The sequence below is a fragment of the Saccopteryx bilineata genome, chromosome 4, assembly GCF_036850765.1.
Source record: "Saccopteryx bilineata isolate mSacBil1 chromosome 4, mSacBil1_pri_phased_curated, whole genome shotgun sequence".
Taxonomy (NCBI): Eukaryota; Metazoa; Chordata; class Mammalia; order Chiroptera; family Emballonuridae; genus Saccopteryx; species Saccopteryx bilineata.
The window spans coordinates 21,213,382-21,233,080 of record NC_089493.1 but is presented as its reverse complement, the minus strand read 5'-3'; the positions used below and the strand labels follow the sequence as shown (position 1 = coordinate 21,233,080).

At 38.0% G+C, this 19,699-nt stretch overlaps 1 protein-coding gene across 5 annotated transcripts in view; it reads right to left on the bottom strand.

The window, feature by feature from the left end:
• Nucleotides 1–19,699, bottom strand: part of CEP128 (centrosomal protein 128) — a 447,508-nt gene that overhangs the window by 406,514 nt on the left and 21,295 nt on the right. For 3 of the 5 annotated variants that reach the window (XM_066276450.1, XM_066276451.1, XM_066276454.1), the window contains exons 3-4: nt 10,679–10,840; nt 8,733–8,819 (exon numbers count right to left, since the gene is read on the bottom strand). In XM_066276450.1, the coding sequence (XP_066132547.1) occupies nt 8,733–8,819; nt 10,679–10,825 (234 nt within the window). In that variant the 5' untranslated portion in view covers nt 10,826–10,840. The remainder of the gene's footprint in view (nt 1–8,732; nt 8,820–10,678; nt 10,841–19,699) is intronic. The other 2 variants (XM_066276453.1, XM_066276452.1) reach the window with 2 other exon arrangements.

Sequence of the window (19,699 nt, the reverse complement as noted above, 5' to 3'; positions counted from 1 at the left end):
GTCAGCTGGCATTTCTTATTATTGTTTCTCTTGAAAGCAATCTGCCTTTTTTTTTTTAGCTCTGGCTATTTTTAAGATACTCTCTTTGACTTTGATTGTCAATGCTCTTACTATGATATGACTATGTACAGTTTTATTTGTAGCTATCCCATTTTTGACTCAGAGATTGTTGAATCTATAGCTTTATATTTTCTGTGTGTTGTCCATTCTCAGCCATCACCTTTTCAGACATTGTTGATGCCTCATTTTCCCCCTTCTTCTTCTGAAAATCCAGTTGCATAAGTGATAGCTTTTAGCCACATGTTTCCTATGTGCTTGTATATTGTTCATCCTTTCATTCCTCCATTCTTTTTGGATAATACATATATGCTGGCCAATCTTTCAATTCAAACTTCTCTCTTTAACTGCATACAAACTGATGTTTAATCCATCTGTTGAGTTTTCATTAATTGATGTGTTTAACTATATTTTTGTTTCTGAATTTTTCATTTGTTTCCTTTTTAGTTTCCAGTTCTTTGTCAAAATTCTCATCTGCCTTTTAATCTTTTGAACAGATTAATCAGAGTTATTTTATAGTCCCATATAGTTTTCCATTGTCTATTGATTCCCTTGGTTTTCAGTCACATCTATAATTATTATTTCTTATGGGTGAGTAGTTTTTTTATCAGGTGACAGATGCTGAATATGAAAAACTGTAGGGCTCATTTAAAGCTCTGGATGATAACATCTCCCTTGGGGAGAGACTTGGTTTTGCTTCCAACAGGAAGTCAGGCTGAGGTTACTAGGAATCCCAAATCACCTATCCAATTAGGAATGAAGATGATTCAAAGCTGGGCTTCTGTCTCTATGAGGGCTAGTCTGTTTTCAGTTTATAACTTCTCTTATTTTCAAGCCAACCTTTCTCCTAGTCAGTCACCATGTAGAGTCCCGACTGAAGGCTGGAGCATTGCTGAATGCCAGTTTTGCTTTCCCCAGCCTTCCGAGTCTACTGAGAGCTCCGACCTTGCCCTCTCTGCTTCTAGCTTCTTTTGAAATCAGCTACAGCCTAGATGGAGGAAAAGAGTTCCAAATGTAGGACTTTGCCCTTCTGGACTCCCGTTTATGCCAAATTTTTACTACAAAATTTCTCACTGCTTTGGCAAGTCTCTGATGGGTTCATAACGTTATTTTTTACTTCGTTTTCTGTGTTGTTGGGGTTTTTTGCCTTTCTAGTTGTTCAAAGTAAGAGAACTGATCCAAAATAATCTTTACCAATGCCAGAAGCAGAGCATGCCAGCGTCCTTTCCATGCAGGCTTATTTGCTAACAAATCCCGAGCTGTAACTAAAAGCTGATGAATAAAATAAACTTACACACACAGACATATACACTCACACAATCCCTACTAAAGAAAAAATGTCACCAAGCAGCATATGGAAAAATACTGCAGAACAAGAGAAGTGATATATTATCCCAAAAAATAGGAGGAATAACAGCTGCTGGAAATTAATCATTTCAGAACTAAGATAGAAGAGTCAGACAAACAATTTGGCAACATTTTAAAACTTTAAAAACATACAAGCCATTGAACAGATGAGCAGGCTGATGAAGATCAAAAACTGTAATATAAAAGTAAACAAATGAGATAAAGATTTTTTATAAATATCATGGCAAAACAGGTCTTCCACCTAAAAAACAAAACTGAAAATGTAACAAAATTAAAATCTACACTTAAAAATAGCAGTAACACAACAGACACTGCACAAAATCTAATCATGATGTTTGAAACCAATCTGATCTCTCCTAAAACACAAAAACAAAGAAATAATGAGATAAGATATAAAATAGTAACAGGTTATTTTAAGGGTTTTAGGACTTAACTCCTAACTAGTTCCAAAAGCAAACTAAACTTAAAATTAAATAAAAACAAAAGAATACTAATAAAACTCAATTTAACATTAATTTAGTATGCTGTTTTGCTGAAACTAAGTCAATGCTCCACACGAAACTGTGGTACTGATTCCAATGGTACATACATATTCTTAGAGACTAGCATGACATCAGCACGTACCAAGTGATGAGTCCACTTCCCCCACCTTCCTACTCCAAATTGCCCCTTATTTTCATACTAAGAAAATAAATCCCCTAACATACAGTACACAAAAATGCAAGCAAATGTGGACATGTATAGATAACTGCATTTAGCTGCATAGTTGAGCAGACATTGGAAACATCTAAATATTCTGTCCAGTCATTTAGTCTTGTTTTCACCTTACACTAAAAAGTCAGCATTTAGTAAGTATCACAATGTATACAGCATGGGTGACCAAAGGCATAGTATACTTTATAAGTTTAGAATCTATCTATAATGTTGACCAAAAATAATTCAAAGTATATCATTGTATAAATGTTAGGAGTCAGCTTAGCAAAATCCACAGAAAAAATGGAGGCCGTCATTTTAAAAATTTATCCAGGCCCTGGCTGGTTGGCTCAGTGGTAGAGCATCAGTACAGCATGTGGACACCCCAGGTTCGATTCCCAGTCGGGGCACACAGGAGAAGCAACCATTGCTTCTCCACCCCTTCCTCTCTCTCTCTCTCTCTCTCTCTCTCTTTCTCTCTCTCTCTCTCTGCCCCTTCCACAGCCATGGCTCGATTGGTTGGCACATCAGTCCCAGGTGCTGGGGATGGCTCTGTGGAGCCTATGCCTCGGGTGCTAATAGCTTGGTTGCAAGCATGGCCCCAGATGGGCAGATCTTTGGCCCAGATGGGGGTTGCCAGGTGGATCCCAGTTGGGGCACATACAGAAGTTTCTCTATCTCCCCTCCTTTCACTTGGAAAAAAGGAGAAGAAAAAAAAATTATCCAGAAATACTGTCTGCCATGCACAGGCACTTTGATTGTTAAGCGCTCTATGCTTGGCTCTCCTTTGCTGCCTATTGCTCTCTAGAATGCCAAGGCTGATCGTGCACAATCTGAAAAGTAGATTGCTTGCAGAGCTCATCTTAACAGCTCTAGTTTGGTTCCTTACAATCTATTTATTTTCTACCATAAAACAAAAAGGAAGTTGAGGAGGAGGAGGAAATAAAGGAAAGGGAGAGGAGTTTTATAAAATTAAACAAGAGTGCAAATTTATGGTTTGCACACTTTTCTGGTTCCACATTCTGTTGTTAAAATGTATTTTTTTAAATGGTTGCTGCTATTTTATTTACCAAAACTTCATTAGTTCTGGCCACTATGTCTAACCTCTCTCCATATGCTGATTTATGAAAACATAAGCCCATAATAATATTCCTGAAGTTTAAAAAAATCCCTTCCAAGTGATATTTTTATTTATGTCACTATTTTATTTTTAAAAGAAAACCCAAATATTTAAAACCATATATTACATTCTAACCATAACTTTTAAAGAATTTTCAAAATATTTCCACATAATATTTTGAATATCAATAAATGAGCATTCATGAAAATGGAAGGCACTCTTACTAATACATTATTATATTCTGGGTGGGCAGACAATATACTCATGAATGTAGAGGAGGAAAAAGCATTTTTAAGTATGCTATCTAATTTAGCATATACTTTGATATAAAAATAATAAAATACACATATCACAGTGAATGGTGCAACGCATTAAGGGTGTTTACAGTCACAGTGATACCCTCATGAAACTGAAGTTAAATCCAATGAATTAAAGGATAGAAAATAACATTCACTAAATGCCTATAATATACCAAGTACTATGTTAACATAGCAAATGCTAGAGGGTAGAGGAATTATTTGATGGATTAAAAAAATAACAAGAACTTAAAGGTTTAACAAGTGTCTAAAACAGTGTGGCTACTTCAATAAATGTAATAATGAAGGTTATATGATTATGTTCCTTTTTTCAGATAATGAAATTCAAGTTCAGAAAGGTTTCTACTTGCCCAAAGCTACTGAATTGTTTCTAGCAGAAAAACCAGGACTTGTTTTGATGTCTGATTCCAGAATCTACAATTTTCCACTAGACTCAAAGCAAAATTCTGTGAAAATTATTCTCCTGTCCAGTAGTTTCATGAGACTTGGTAATAAAATTTTAAACATAAAACTCTAAGAACCTCATTGCTAAGATCTGAAATATACTTACAAAAAGAAGCCAGCCGAATTTCTTTGATCATAATTTCTTACCCATAGACTGTTACTACTTAACGTTACAGTTATTAAAAGACTGACCAGGTCTCACTTTCAGGACAATTAGTAAAGTTCAGCCAAAGAGAAAGCGGCATCAGATACCTTTAGCTTTGAGATATTACAAGTGGCTTGTGCCCAACTCTAAACCATCAACATTATTTTTCTGGGGTGTCACTACATACATTTGACAACTGAAACCTACTGAATAGATAGAAGAAACACCTGGAATTTATTATTTAACATTTAAATTCATCCAAAGTTCATGTGCCAGATGGTAACATCCTATTACTCCCAAAGGGAAATTTTAATCAGAGCACTTAATTAGAAGAAAAATTACCTATTAATGCAAGCCTCTAAGGTCTAATTTGAAATTACTATATTTTAAACAATCTTTACCTTAAAATATGAATAAGTCAGCTGATTTGAATCAAGGGAACTGTATTTTTCTTTTATACCCAATATTAACAACTTTAGACTCATTAGATGCAGTCCATATTTCCCCTGCAGAAAGTATTAACTTTTTATGTAGAATATTCTTTCTGAAGTGCATTCCATTTTTATAGCATTAACACAAAAACAGGCCCTGTTGTCTCATGAATAGGAACACAAAGTTTTAGATATATTCTAAACACTAAGCTACCGATTGCACTATTTAACACTAGAGTATAATGTGCTCCAAATGTTCAAAATAAGTTTTCAAATAAAACTTTCCCCATAGGTCCTCTTAGACTGAAACATTCTCAGACTGCTTAAGAAATATACAAAATAAGAAATAACACAGAATGACACTTTCTTAAGGTCATGAAGTTCAAGGAGCCCAAAGACCTTAATTATACTATTCAACTAAATATAGCTCATTGGCTGGAAGCACTTTAAGGAAGTAGAAAATCAATGGTTGTTACTTAGGAAGAAGGGGAAGATCAATGCTAGTGTACGTAAGTTGCAGGATCCACCGTATTGCCTACTGGCAGTCAAAACTGCCAACCTTGACAATCTATCAATGCCAATCCTAGCTCAGAACCAGACTTCTTCCCAATTCTATTTCTGTATTTGTTCCATCTAACTCTAACTATTGACATAGTACCAGCTATAATATTTATGACTTGTGTGACAATAGGCTTCTGTTTTTCAATCAGTTAAGATAATCTCCAAAATCTAGTTTATCAATGTAAATTATACAATCCTGCCAACTTTGAATGCAAAGTCCCAATTTGCAGAAATATAAATTTGCAACATCACAAAAACGTGAGCAACCATGAGGTAAGTGATGCAAATGAATCCTGACGCTGGGTTTTAGGACATCTTTTCCTTGCCTCTGTCATGACTAGCTGGGAGACCGTGGGCGAGTTAGTGACCATTCTGTGCTGCAGTTCTTTATTTTGTTAATGAAAAAAAAAATAGTATCTACCTAATAGAATTGTTGAGAGAATTAAATGAATTGATATGAAAAAAAAAAGCGCCATATATTGATAGTAAGTTTACGGAGAAATTCCCAAAGAGACTATGAAACGCAGGTGCTGGGTCTCTACAAAACACCAGTGACTCCATTGCTGATCCTTGAACACTGCTCAACTCCTCATACAGAAGGCTTCACGTATCATAAGAAATGAATTACATTTAGAGTTGGAGGTTATAAAGACTCAAGGAAACAATGGTGAGATTATGTACATTTCAAGGAAAAGTCATCAGAAAGATGGCCAAACGTGACGCTTGACCCTTAGGCCTTACAAAACCAACAGCAATCATTCTCATAGTTCTCTTGTTAGGGGAGATCATCTCAGAGGAAAACACCGAACTGATTACTTACATTTCCCCCCTCACCAGCTGGCAAAGTATGCTCACAAAATTAAGCCTCAATAAAATAAATATTCAAATGTATATATAAAACATCCATTTCCTGAAGTTTAGCAATAGAATTATTCATAAAATCTAAATTAATAATAAAAAGCTCTTGTCTTCCCTAGAGCAAAAGAGTTGATTTCATTTTCTAGGAAATCTCTTATATTTTAAAAAAGAAATGCTGATTTCAATGAGGCAATAGATATTTAGCATGGAGAAAAATTTCAACAGTTGAACACTGGTTAAACCAGATTAAACTGTTCCAGAGTTTTTTAATATAGTAGGTTTCACAACAAGTGGAATTGTATGAGTTGTAACATAGTCTCAGAAATAAGAAAGTCAATCTCCAGGGTTCCTCCTTAAACAGGTCACACACTGGTTAAAAGAAGAGTTAAAAATGGAGAATACCACCATATACCTAAAGGACTTCAAGATTACAAATAGGTGATAATTCACATGGTACTTGGCACATTACATATACTCATTCTTAGGTAGAATATAGTCCATAGCAGTAAACATTTTAATGCTAAGAACACAGTTTCCATTGAGGAGCCCATCAGAATCACCCACTGGGAGAAATACTCTCTCTGAGTTGTGCATTTTCCCATCAATTATGGCAGGTGCTCCCTGGGGTAACTTATAGGTAGCAAGGTGAAGGTCTCTGCTCTATCAAGTGAGTAGACTATAAGGCAATGAGTGACATTACTCCTCCAGTATGCTGGAGGGAAAAAAATCACTGAGAACCAAGCATTTTAATAGGACAAGAATTTGGAGAAAGTAAGGTGGAGCCTCTAGACCAGACTAAGAAATAGTCTGAAGCCAAAGGAAGACTTGCTCTCCTGTGTCTTACGTTTTATATAAGGGCTTTGCAATCTATATACTTACAACTCAGATGGAAATAATTACCTGTTGAATATATTACACTTTCCATATATAAAACCACTCCCTCAGAGTTCAGCATTATTCAACTCTAGGTCTACCACAAAGTCTTACTGCCAATGTAGAACACATTTTATGTTTTAAATGCTTATCTGTACAGAAGTTTCTCTACTATATAATTTCATTTCCCAATTATAAATTCAAAGAAAATTTGCTACCATGAGTAAGTATCTAAAATTTAACATGACAAAGTAGAATTGTTCTCTGCTGGTAGACAGTGTTTTTAATTTTTCACTAATAAATTAAAAAGCAAAGTATTAACTCCCATTAATAATAAGGTAGTTTAATCTACGGCACTTCGTGGGCTACCCAAACATAAAAGATCTATAGCTCCATCTGTCAAATACATCATAACTCACAAAAATCTTTTAGATGAAAAAAGTCCAAGTTTATTTTCTAAATGGAAGTAATAGAAAACCTTATGACAGAAGATACATTTCCCTGTGTATAAGCAATTAGTTTCTAATTACAAGCAAATAATGATAACTCTACTTCTCTTTTGTAAAAAGAAAATAAGAAATCATCAACTATAACTATAACTTGAAAGTTATGTGACAATTCAGCACAGCACAGATATGTTTAAAACAATCATTATAGTACAAATATTATACTAGTCTTATTGAAGTATATATTCATAATTGGAAATATGAAGAAATAAATTTAATTGGATTTCTAAGAGACTGCGGACGAATTAAAAAGTTTCAAAAGAAGGAAATAACAGAGATTGAATCAACAAGATATTAATAAAAAACATTCCTTTTATTCCAGAATTCTAGAGTATATTTCCTTCTTCCATCCCCAGGTGAAGTACAAACTGGCCCATCCTTAAGAGGGCAATTGTGAAATATCTAGGAAACTGTAAGTACACATACCCTTTATTATTTTTTAAAAAAAATTTAAGACTTTATTTATTCATTTTAGAGAGAAAAGAGAGAGAAAGAAAGAGAAGAGAGAGAGAAGGTGGGGAGGAGCAAGAAGAATCAACTCCCATATGTGCCTTGACCAGGCAAGCCAGGGTTTCGAACTGGTGACCTCAGCGTTCCAGGTCAACACTTTTTCCACTGCGCCACCACAGGTCAGGCCGGTACACATATCCTTTAACCCAGTAACTCTGCTCCCAGGAATCACACATGATTGCAGAAAAACATGTGTACCATTATGGTCATTGCTGCATTATTTACAACACTACCAAAAATAATAATAATAATGGATATATCTATACTATGGAGCACTGTGTAACTGTTCAAAAGAAGGAAATATGTATCACGTGAAAAATAATATAAACACAGATTACTAAATAAATCAGGTTGCATAACATTCTATATGATCCCAGTTTTTAAAGCAATCACATGTATGCTTATACATGCATAGAAAATATCTGGAAAGATATACAAGAAACTGTCAAAACTGTTACCTCTTTGGAGCAGGGACTCAGAAGGGCTACAAGATAGGAGTTTTATTATTTATTTAAACAATGAGCATGTATTTCTTTAAAATAAACTGTGCTTAAAATTCTTAACTCCTCATGAGAGGTCTCCGTAGCCCAAATTTAGTAAGTTTCCATTTAATTCATGTCCTGAGTTCTTCCCCCTCTGACTTAAGCTTTCAAATTCGATAGACTCTTATTGATATAAGCTGGTTGGCAACGCGGCTGACAAGCTGACCTAAATTTAAGCTACAAAAGAGTGGCGGGTCTAAAAGTTCAAGCTGTTCACAATGACTAGCTCCTGTAGCTCACATCCGTAATCCTCAACCCTGCACTTGCAAGCCAGTAAGAGAAAACAGAACCATGGAACCGTTCTTACGTGTTCTACAGCACCTGCCTGGCCGTTACTATAGTCTCGATACTGTCCAAGCATCCGGTCCACTTGTCGCAAGTTTCGACTGGTGTCCTTGAGAAAGAAAATGGACTTTATCAATTGTTCCAAACAGTGTCTTTCCCAGTCAGTCTTAATAGTATGTCAAACAGTGAAAGCAAGCATTTGTAAAAGGTACAATTTATATCGTAGTGAAGTGGATATCAATATACTTCATACATATCAAATAAATCGTATTAACACAATGGAGAAAGAAATTAAAATCCAACTGTAATTTACTTGTGTAAAATCTGAAGCACAGAATTTAAATTCTTATCCAAGGTTTCCATAAGAAGTCGGCAGCAAGACCTTTAATAAACTGAAAAAAAAATCCTCAGTATCAATTTGTGCTCCTCAACTAATTCTCACCCTTTTTATGAAAAAGAATCCTAAAAGAACAAATTTAGTAGACTGTGTACATAAGAAGTAAATCATTGGGATCCATTTATTTCAATTATGACTTTATCTCAGAACTTAATTGAGGGGAAAAAAGGTATCCTTTAACCTTAAACTATAAACAACAAATTTAGTTCTAATCAAAACAAAAATGGTTTCCACCTAAATATGCTAGGTTTCACCGAAGAGATTAATACTGCTTTCAAAAATACTTACTACCACCTGACCTGTGGTGGCGCAGTGGATAAAGTGTTGACCTAGAAATGCTGAGGTCGCTCGTTCAAAACCCTGGGCGTGCCTGGTCAAGGCACATATGGGAGTTGATGCTTCCAGCTCCTCCCCCCCTTCTCTCTCTGTCTCTCTCTCTCCCTCTCTGTCTCTCTCTCTCCCTTTCTCTCTCCTCTCTAAAATGAATAAAATTTAAAAAAAAATACTACCGTGTCTCATGGTAGGAAGTGCAGGAATTTGTACTCCTAAATCCATTTTTATATTAGTTTCAATAAGTTTAAAAAGAAAAATCAAATCAAATAACAGCCTCTCCACTAGAAATTAGATTCTTTTTATCTAAGCATACTAACCCAAAGCAATAAAAAGCCAAAATCCATGCAAAGCAAAGATAAAGTATTAATGGGTAAGAAAAAAATTCTATTTCTGAGATTTCTTTTCCCCACTGTGCCTGTGCTGCCTGCCCCACCTCTGCTCCAGGCCCCCCTTCCACGGAAGGGTGCAAACTGCCCCCACCCCAACTTCCAAACACTGTCCGCGATTAGCCTCTAAATCAAAATGGCAGCTCACTATTATTCATTCATGAATAATCTACCAAGCCAAAATATGAGCTTCTTCTCTAAAGGCACAGGTCCACAGGAAGCTAACGATAGTAAAGCCTAATGGTTACACTCCTACAATATATTATTTGGAAATAGTGCTGTATCCTAAAACACTTTCCACAACCTTCCATGTATTTTAAATATCCTTACTGACCGTGGTAAGCAGAATAATGGCCCCCAAAAATGTTCAATCCCTAATCCCTAGAACCTTACATAGCAAAAGGAATTTTGCAGATATGATTAAATCAAGGATTTAGAGATGAGGGATTATCCCGGATTATTACAAACACTCAATGTAACCACAAGTGCCCTTAAAAGTAGAAGAGGGAAGCAGAAGCAGTGAGAGTGAGGCAATACAAGAAGAATGCGGCCCAGCCCTGCTGGTTTTGAAGATGAGGGGGCCACAGACAAGAATGTGGTAAAGGCTAGGCAACAGCTGGCTCCCTAGAGCCTCCAGAAAGGAGCTCAGCCCCACCCACACCCTAATTTTTGTCTGATGAGACTAGTGTCAGATTCTGACCTATCGAACTAAAAGAAAATAAGTTTCTGTTATTTAAGATATTAGTTTTGTGGTCAATTGTTATGGTAGCAAAAAAACCAATACATTGACCGAAACTATTGGTCAGCTTAAACTATTTAAAATTGATTTACTGCCACCATGGTTAAACGAACCTGTAAGGTACTTGTTAGAGCGTTGACCTTCTCGGTGACATCCACCACAGGGCGACTTCGGATTTCCCGGTGTACTGACCTGGCAGCCCATCGACTCAGTCGGTCACGAGAGTGGAAGTACTCTGAATCGCTGGAGGACTCTGCCATTGGTGTACACAAGTCCTTAAAAATAAACCCAGGGTACGGTCAGGCAGTGCGGAAGAGCATGGGAATGAGAAATTAACTATACCGTTCACAAAAATTAGGGGATATTTTATAGCTTCATATTCATTTTTAATTCACCCCTAATTTTGTTAGTATATTTACTTTTTGATGTTTCTTACTCATTACATTAGTCCTTTGGCTTAACATAATATCAACACATGCAATTTGAAAATATAAGTCACTTCCCCATGTAATTCTTCCTCCTTTGTTTTTTCTGCTTTAAAAGAGCAATTCCTCAAATTCTTCCAGTCACGTTTACAACTCCAAATAATAAAAATCCCTTAGTGTTGTGCAATGTTCCTAAATTTTACAAGCTTCACGTACAGTAAGTGCCTCACTTAATCCTATTAAGTAAATAGGACAGGTAGTCTGCATCTCTACAATAAACAGAAAGGGATTTTCTAGGACCTGCGGGTCTCAGTATTAGTCTGAGTCCATTCTACTGAGCTGTAAGAACATATGTATCTTTAAACAAAGATCCAACACACAGAGAATGACCTAAAATAAGAGAATCCCAATGTATAGTGAATACTCTTGTGCACCTTAATTTAAATATAGAATTAAACAAATACTATAACAAAGGTACAAACTCTGTAATAACAACTACATGGAAAGATGGTCCCATCAACATCTCTACCAAATTAGAAAGTCCAGTATCCTAATTTCATCAGTAAACAGTTCTCTATATATTCTGTTTTCCCACCCTTACCTCAATTTTATATTTAATGAAAAAGAAAATCAGTTCATTCAAGACAATCTCAAAAGTTTCAGAAAACCTTTTATAGAAGTTGAAGAAACAAAATGTATTTAGAACATAGAAGTGTTTGGTCAAAGTGAAAGTGTACTGAGCATTCTCTATTTTCTGTTTAATGGAGGGTTAACGTAACCTTTACCACTAATTGTTATACTTTTCCTAAAATCTGTATGGCCATTTTTTTCTGTCTTAGTAAATCCAGTGTGATAAAATCTTTCTTTAATGATCTAGAACAGGCGTCCCCAAACTACGGCCCACGGGCCGCATTCCTGAGGCCATTTATCCAGCCCCCACTGCACTTCTGGAAGGGGCACCTCTTTCATTTGTGGTCAGTGAGAGGACCACTGTATTTGGCAGCCTCTCAATGGTCTGAGGGACAGTGAACTGGCCCCCTGTGTAAAAAGTTTGGAGACCCCTGAAATATGTTGGACTTTTTGGATCTTTATTCTGAATGCATCAGGGAAATACATACCATATATCTAAAGGGAAGATAGAGGCACTTTGCTAAATACGTATAGATCTTAGAGCACTAAATGAAAGCAGTTGTGTTTCTGAAATAGTAGATAAACTAAAACAAAATAAACAAGCAAAGAACCTTGCTGTGAGTTTTGGCTTTTCAAAGTGAAATACAGCCTGACCTTGTGGCACCAATAAAAGAACCAATGGAAGATCCGGCTTCTTCATACTAACTGCACCTGGTCTAGAGAACACCTGTCAGATGCATCCCCTCCTCTCCAGAGCCTCTCAACCTCCCACCACACCCCCACCTCTGGCTCCTGCCTCACTTGTCCCGTCTATAAGTCCATGCCCATGATGTAGCTCCCTCCCACATCAGGAAACAGAAGCAGACAACTTGAATTTCAACTTGACTACGAATAACTACAACTAATAATTTTATAGTTGTTTTTAAGGATTTAGAGAAATGTTTAAAATAAAATAGTAGAGACAAATATAATAAGCATGTATCTATACCTACAATAAATATTATTTTTCTTCCTTCTTATTTCTACTATTCTTATTCTATTATATTAGTCATTATTTTATAAGACTATATTCTTAATTATTAACCTTATCATTACCCATTCTGACATGTTTGCTTCTAATATTTTCAATAAAATATTTAGAATACTATAACCTTCCCACCCTTCACCCAATACTATTCCTGCCCCACCTCCCCAGGGTTAACTACTAGCATGATTTTGTGTATATCTCTCCATATTTTCATACTTTTACCACAAATATATGTACTTCACAGTCTTTCTTAATGATAAAAACATTACAATTGATTGATAAATATTAACAAGTAGAGATGTGGGATATCTGAATTTAACTTTAAAACAGAAAATCTTAGCAGCATTAAATAAAATTAAAAACATTAAATTATGTCTAACTATCACATAATACCAAAAAATGACCTATCATACCCACTAAAGATTACATACTTTAATAAGATAGAATCATACTTTCCAGCATGATTCCACTAATACACACACAGTCTTCAGCTATTAACTTCAATTACTTTGAGCAATAAAAGATATTCAAACTCCTGCATCTGATGGAACATCTGTAGAAATATCAAGATTTAAGGTGAGCTAGAGCTAAGAATTTTGTATGCTGGATTTTAACAGCACATGAAACATTAGCAACCATCTAAGGATTTTAATTACATAAATATCATAAATGTTGAACTAAAAGAAAGTAAAGAATCTGATTATAAAACAAGATAAAAAATAGATTAATTTTCACCCTTGATTAAAACAATTTAGCACTTCCATCAACTGTCACTGATAATCAAAGGGTACAACAGCACTCTTATAGCTAACTGAAATAATGCCTGATTGTAAGGGTCACAATGCAGAGGACAGCTATGGTGGCAGAGGTCCAACCTTACCAAAAGATGCCAGCCCGTAACCAGCCAGCGGTACCACTCCGCAGACTCAGCTGATGGAGGGAGAAAGAAACAAATGAGAAACAAGTGGCCACTGGAGTTGTCAAGAGGCTCCTGTCACATAATCAAAACCCAGAGTAAAATGGATGGAGGGCCATAAAAATAGCTCCTGAGAGCCACTTAATATAACTGACTAAAGAAATGAATAAAGCAGTAAAGGCCAATTTTCCACCTTGTTTACCATTAAGAATGTATTATGCTACAATTAAAAATTTGTAAAAAAAAAAAAATGTACTATGTAGCCTAATATCAGTGGTATGAATGAAAATTGACCAGGCCTCTAGAAAATCTCCCTAAAGAAATTATACCCACGCAGATTGGTGCAACCACCGTAGAAAGCAATATGAAAGAGTGACCTCAAAAAATTAACAATGAAACTACATTACAACCCAGTGATTCCAGTTCTGAGAATTTATCCAAAGAAACCCGAACACTAACACAAAAGAATATATACACCCTATGTTCACTGCTGCATTATTTTCAACAGGCAAGCCTTGGAAGCAGCCCAAGTGCTCACTAGTAAGACAACTAGATAAAAAAGCTGTCGCACATTTACAGAATGGAATACTACTCAGCCATAAAAGACAGGTACCATATGATTTCACTCCTATGCAGAATCTAATGAACAAAATGAATTAACATGCAAAACAGAGACAGACTCATACATAGAGAGCAGGCTGACAGCAGTCAGGGCGGGAGATGAGGGCTGAGTGGGAGGGGGAGAACAAGAGAGCAAAAAGAAATACACACACGGACAACAATGCGGTGACCGCCAGGGGGAGGAGAGTATGAGGGATAAATGGTGATGAATGTAGACTTGACTTGGGGAGGTGAACGCACAATAAGGTGTAGACCTGAAACCTGTATAATTTTGTTAACCATTGTCACCCCAACAAATTCAATCGAAAGAAAAAAAATTTCCAAAAAAAAAAAAGAATTGTACCCAAAGTGTTACAATCATTCCATGTTGATAAAAGCATACTAAGAATGGTCACATAAGTAAACAAATACACATGGCCATGAAGAAATGTTCTTCCTAATAACCTACAAACTACAAATTAAACAATGCAATACTTTTCCACCCCATTAAGTTGCTCTCCTTTTAATCAGTGGTCCTCAACCTTTTACACTTGGAGACTGGTGAAAATAGGAGAATTATCTTGGGACTACTAAGATAGAAATTACCCTGAGCATAAGTGAATTCAACTAAGATCACAGGCACAATCTTCATACAATATCAGGATGGTTAACTCTTTCATAGACTAACACAAAATTTCTGGTGAACCAGTCTGCAGGCCGGTGGCTGAAAAACACTGTTTTAAATAATGTTTATGGTTAGCCAGGTTGTAGGGGAAAGAGCACTCCTATATTGTCCTAGTAAGAATGCATAAATTGATACAACTTGTCTGAATGTCTGCAAGCCATACACATCAAGAGCAGTTTGTACCCAAGTAACTACACTTCCAAAACCTTCACCTAATAAAATCATCCGGAATACATACAGAAATGTATATATAAAGATACTTACTGAACAGCGGTTCTCAACCTGTGGGTCGCGACCCCAGCGGGGGTCGAACGACCAAAACACAGGGGTCGCCTAAAGCCATCGGAAACGGGGGTCGAACGACCAAAACACAGGGGTCGCCTAAAGCCATCGGAAACGGGGGTCGAACCACCAAAACACAGGGGTCGCCTATGGCTTTAGGCGACCCCTGTGTTTTGGTGGTTCGACCCCCGCTGGGGTCGCGACCCACAGGTTGAGAACCGCTGTAATAGAAGGAAAAGAAAAACAACCTGAATTTCAAATTATAAGAAAATGAATGGTTAAAATACAGTACATTCATACATTGAAACAGTACACAGACATTAAAAACTCTCTTTCTGAAGACATGTAATAGCAATGTAAGGAGGAGAAGTATGAATCCTGATATTTTAATAAGCATTATATAGTCTGTATGTGACTATAAATTCCCAGTATACAATTTAGAGGACCAGAAAAGGGCGACGACCAAAGGGGAAAAAAGTATATCAAAAGTGTATTTCCCATCCAGAGTTTACAGCAAATTTCTTTTTTTTTTTTTTTTTTCTGAAGCTGGAAACGGGGAGAGACAGTCAGACAGACTCCCGCATGCGCCCAACCGGGATCCACTAGGCACGCCCACCAGGGGCGATGCTCTGCCCACCAGGGGGCGATGCTCTGCCCCTCCGGGGCGTCGCTCTGCGCAACCAGAGCCACTCTAGCACCTGGGGCAGAGGCCGAGGAGCCATCCCCAGCGCCCGGGCCATCTTTGCTCCAATGGAGCCTTGGCTGCGGGAGGGGAAGAGAGAGACAGAGAGGAAGGGGGGGGGGGGGGTGGAGAAGCAAATGGGCGCTTCTCCTATGTGCCCTGCCCGGGAATCGAACCCGGGTCCCCCACACGCCAGGTGGGGCCTACTGCTCTACTGCTGAGCCAACCGGCCAGGGCCAAATTTCTACTTTTTTAAACATTCTTATCTCTCCTTAAATTTCTACAATGAAAGTATTGTCAGAGAGAAAAACCTAATGTATACTTAAAATAAAAATATAAAAATGACTTTCAGAGATAGATTAGTAACAGGGTGACAGACTGGAATGTGTGTTTAAGTAAAAGTTATTCATCCGGAACTCCTTTTTTCTTAGTAGAGGTTTCCTTTCCCTTCTTGACAACTTCTTAACTGAACTTTCTAGTCCCCTGATCTAAGTTGGTAGAGCCCTATCACTAGTTCTCACCTAGTAATGAGCTAAAGAAATGGGACCACAAAGCCAATCTCGGTTTCATACAGAAGAATAGGAACTGGCCAAAGAAACCATCATGCGTCTATCTGCTAAAACAACATTTTTAAATTATGTATAATTCTCCCTTTGCAAGATTGTCAAAAGACAGGAATGAACTTGAAAGTTGAAGGACTATGTGAAAGTGTACTGTGTACTGACATTGCTTATACAACCAAATTCTGCTTTGGAAAACAAATTAAAAAGTGGTTCATGAATGATATTTAATCACAATTACAATTTGAAGCCCAAAGAAAAATTATTAAGACTAAGAGAAAAATATCTATGTTTGCTCAAGGAAAATCTTTGTTATTTTTAAAGATTCAAGAGGAGAAATTTTAGGCCCTGGCCGGTTGGCTCAGTGGTAAAGCGTCAACTGGCATGTAGAAGTCCCAGGTTTGATTCCGGCCAGGGCACACAGGAGAAGTGGCCATTTGCTTCTCCAACCTTCCCCCTCTCCTTTTTCTCTCTCTCTTCCCCTCCCGCAGCCAAGGCTCCATTGGAGCAAAGTTGGCCCAGGTGCTGAGGACGGCTCCATGTCCTCTGCCTCAGGCACTGGAATGACTTGAATTACATCGGAGCAACACCTGTGATGGGCAAAGCATCACCCCTGGTGGGCATGCCAGGTGGATCTCGGTCGGGCACATGCGGGAGTCTGTCTCTCTGCCTCCCCGCTTCTCACTTCAGAAAAATACACACACAAAAAAAGGTGAAACTTATTTGTTTTTTTGTTTTTTTGTTTTGTTTTGTTTTTTTTTTTTTTCATTTTTCTGAAGCTGGAAACAGGGAGAGACAGTCAGACAGACTCCCGCATGCGCCCGACCGGGATCCACCCGGCACGCCCACCAGGGGCGGTGCTCTGCCCACCGGGGGCGATGCTCTGCCCATCCTGGGCGTCGCCATGTTGCGACCAGAGCCACTCTAGCGCCTGGGGCAGAGGCCACAGAGCCATGCCCAGCGCCCGGGCCATCTTTGCTCCAATGGAGCCTCGGCTGCGGGAGGGGAAGAGAGAGACAGAGAGGAAAGCGCGGCGGAGGGGTGGAGAAGCAAATGGGCGCTTCTCCTGTGTGCCCTGGCCGGGAATCGAACCCGGGTCCTCCGCACGCTAGGCCGACGCTCTACCGCTGAGCCAACCGGCCAGGGCTAAGGTGAAACTTATTTGGATTAGAAAGTCATTCTCAGTATCATAAGACATTTGTTAATTTTTTTTAAAGTCTCTGAATTTGAAGAATAACTAAAAAACTCCTAAAGAACAATTTTAAAAAGCTGAATCACCTAAATCCTGGTTAAAGGTGAGAAAGGCAATTCCTTCAATGGGAGAAAAAGCAGAAAACATTCTCTTACTACCACCTACTGGTACAACAAAACATCTCACTGATGAGAAAGCAGTAATATTGATGCTGTCTGCTTTTCAGACACTGAGTTTTTTCCAAGACTAGAGAGGACAATGATAGGTGACCTTGGGTGAACGTCTCCAGAGGCTTAGAAAAGCTCTGGGTGTGAAACCAGATGGTACAATTCTTAAAGGAGTTTATTTAGCTGTTCCCAGCACATCAGTATTTAAACGCATAAATATTGTTCCTTCTGCCTTAATGAACCTTATAAAGAAGACACACCACCACCAAAGCAAGCAATGTACCCTCATCAACCCACTCCCTCTGAGGCTCTATCCATCAGAAACAAATGCCATGTGCAAACCTGCACTGTGACCACGGGGAGCAAAACTGCATTCCGCCCTGTAATAAGGGACTGGCAGGGAGTCTGCACAAACTCAAGTCCACCTCTTTTGTTATTTGACCTAAAAAGCCATCAGATTGTCTTCATTATAATGATGCACATTTGTATGTATGAGAGCTGTAATTTATTGATTCTCAAGTCTCTTTTCCTCAGAGCCAGTTTAAAACAATTAGGATTTGCAAGCTGTTCCATAAAAGATAAGCACCCAGCATCAGGGGTGACATTTCACAAAGGCTGACGAGCGCATGTTAAGTAGGTGATTGCTTCCGTGGCCTCCAACTGCCTCAGCCGCCCCTGTCCAAGGCAACTGTCCTCAAACATGTTCAAGGTAATGATGTTGATCTTTAAGGGGGTCGCGGGAGGTGGGGGGTATGTTTTAAGCTTAATCATTATCCAAGTTCAAATTTTAGAACGCATTTCTCACTGTTTCAACAGCTGTGAGACATGAGAGCTTTGCCTCATCCTTCACGAGAAAAAGATAACAAGCCAGGAAAGGTTACTACGAACAAGCCATTTTCACGTGTGCCTGGCTTCCTGTTATCAGTGCTCCTCTGTAACTTAATTTCCTCAAACCCTCTGGTAAGTTCATATAAGATCAAAATCGACAGCCAAGTCTCTGTTAAGTCAGTAGATAATGTAAGTAAGACATAGGAAATAGAATCAAAGAGAAGCTTGAACAGATCCATGCATTCATCATTTGCTGAATTACATCTACATCAGAAATGAAAGATGAAAGTAAATAAAGTCACAGTCCTTGGTGGGAGAGAAAGAGCTATAAAAGTGCTATCTATAGCAAGCTAAGTAACACAACAAAATGCCAGGGGAGTGAGGCCAGGATCCTGCCGCTCATCTGGAAGGATGAGTAGAGGTATGAGAGATGGATGAGACGAGGCGACAGGATCAGTTACAAAAAAAGAAGAAAAAGAAACCTCTGTCCCAGAGGAACTAGAGAAGGTACAAACAAGCAGAGCACTGGCATCCTTCCACCAGGGACTGAATTTAAAAACCATCTCCAGTTTTGCTAAATGTCCCCCGTGGCAGAGAGAAACTGGGTTGGTAAAATCACCCCAGTTGCAGAACTTCTGACTTAGAGAATTAACATTTATACACACACACACACACACACACACTAGCTTTGATTATTTATTGTATTGTATGTCCCACTTAGTCCTCTCGCAGCCATCCATTTCTTCTGCCAGGCTCCACCCCCAGCTGCTCTTTGCTCCCCTTGCTCCAACTCCTCCCAGTACAAAGGCAGAGTCACATGGACCCATGCCCACCACGCAGGGAGCAGGGGCATTTCTGGAAAAGGCCATGTGGCATAAAAAACAACTGCTTATTTAGACATGGACAAAAAAATTAGTTGCTACTCAGAAAATTATTTATGTGCCAGTCATTAAAAATCAATGCAGTTATAAAAGAAAGTTACTTAATAACACCCTCTGTGTCTAACAAGCAGAATGACACAGATATTTTAGACTCATACACACCCACACACTTCTAAAATAAATGAAGCAGTTTACAAAATTAAAATAAAAGGAAAATATGTCGAGATAAAAAGAATAAAAACTCAAGGAAGAAAAGAAC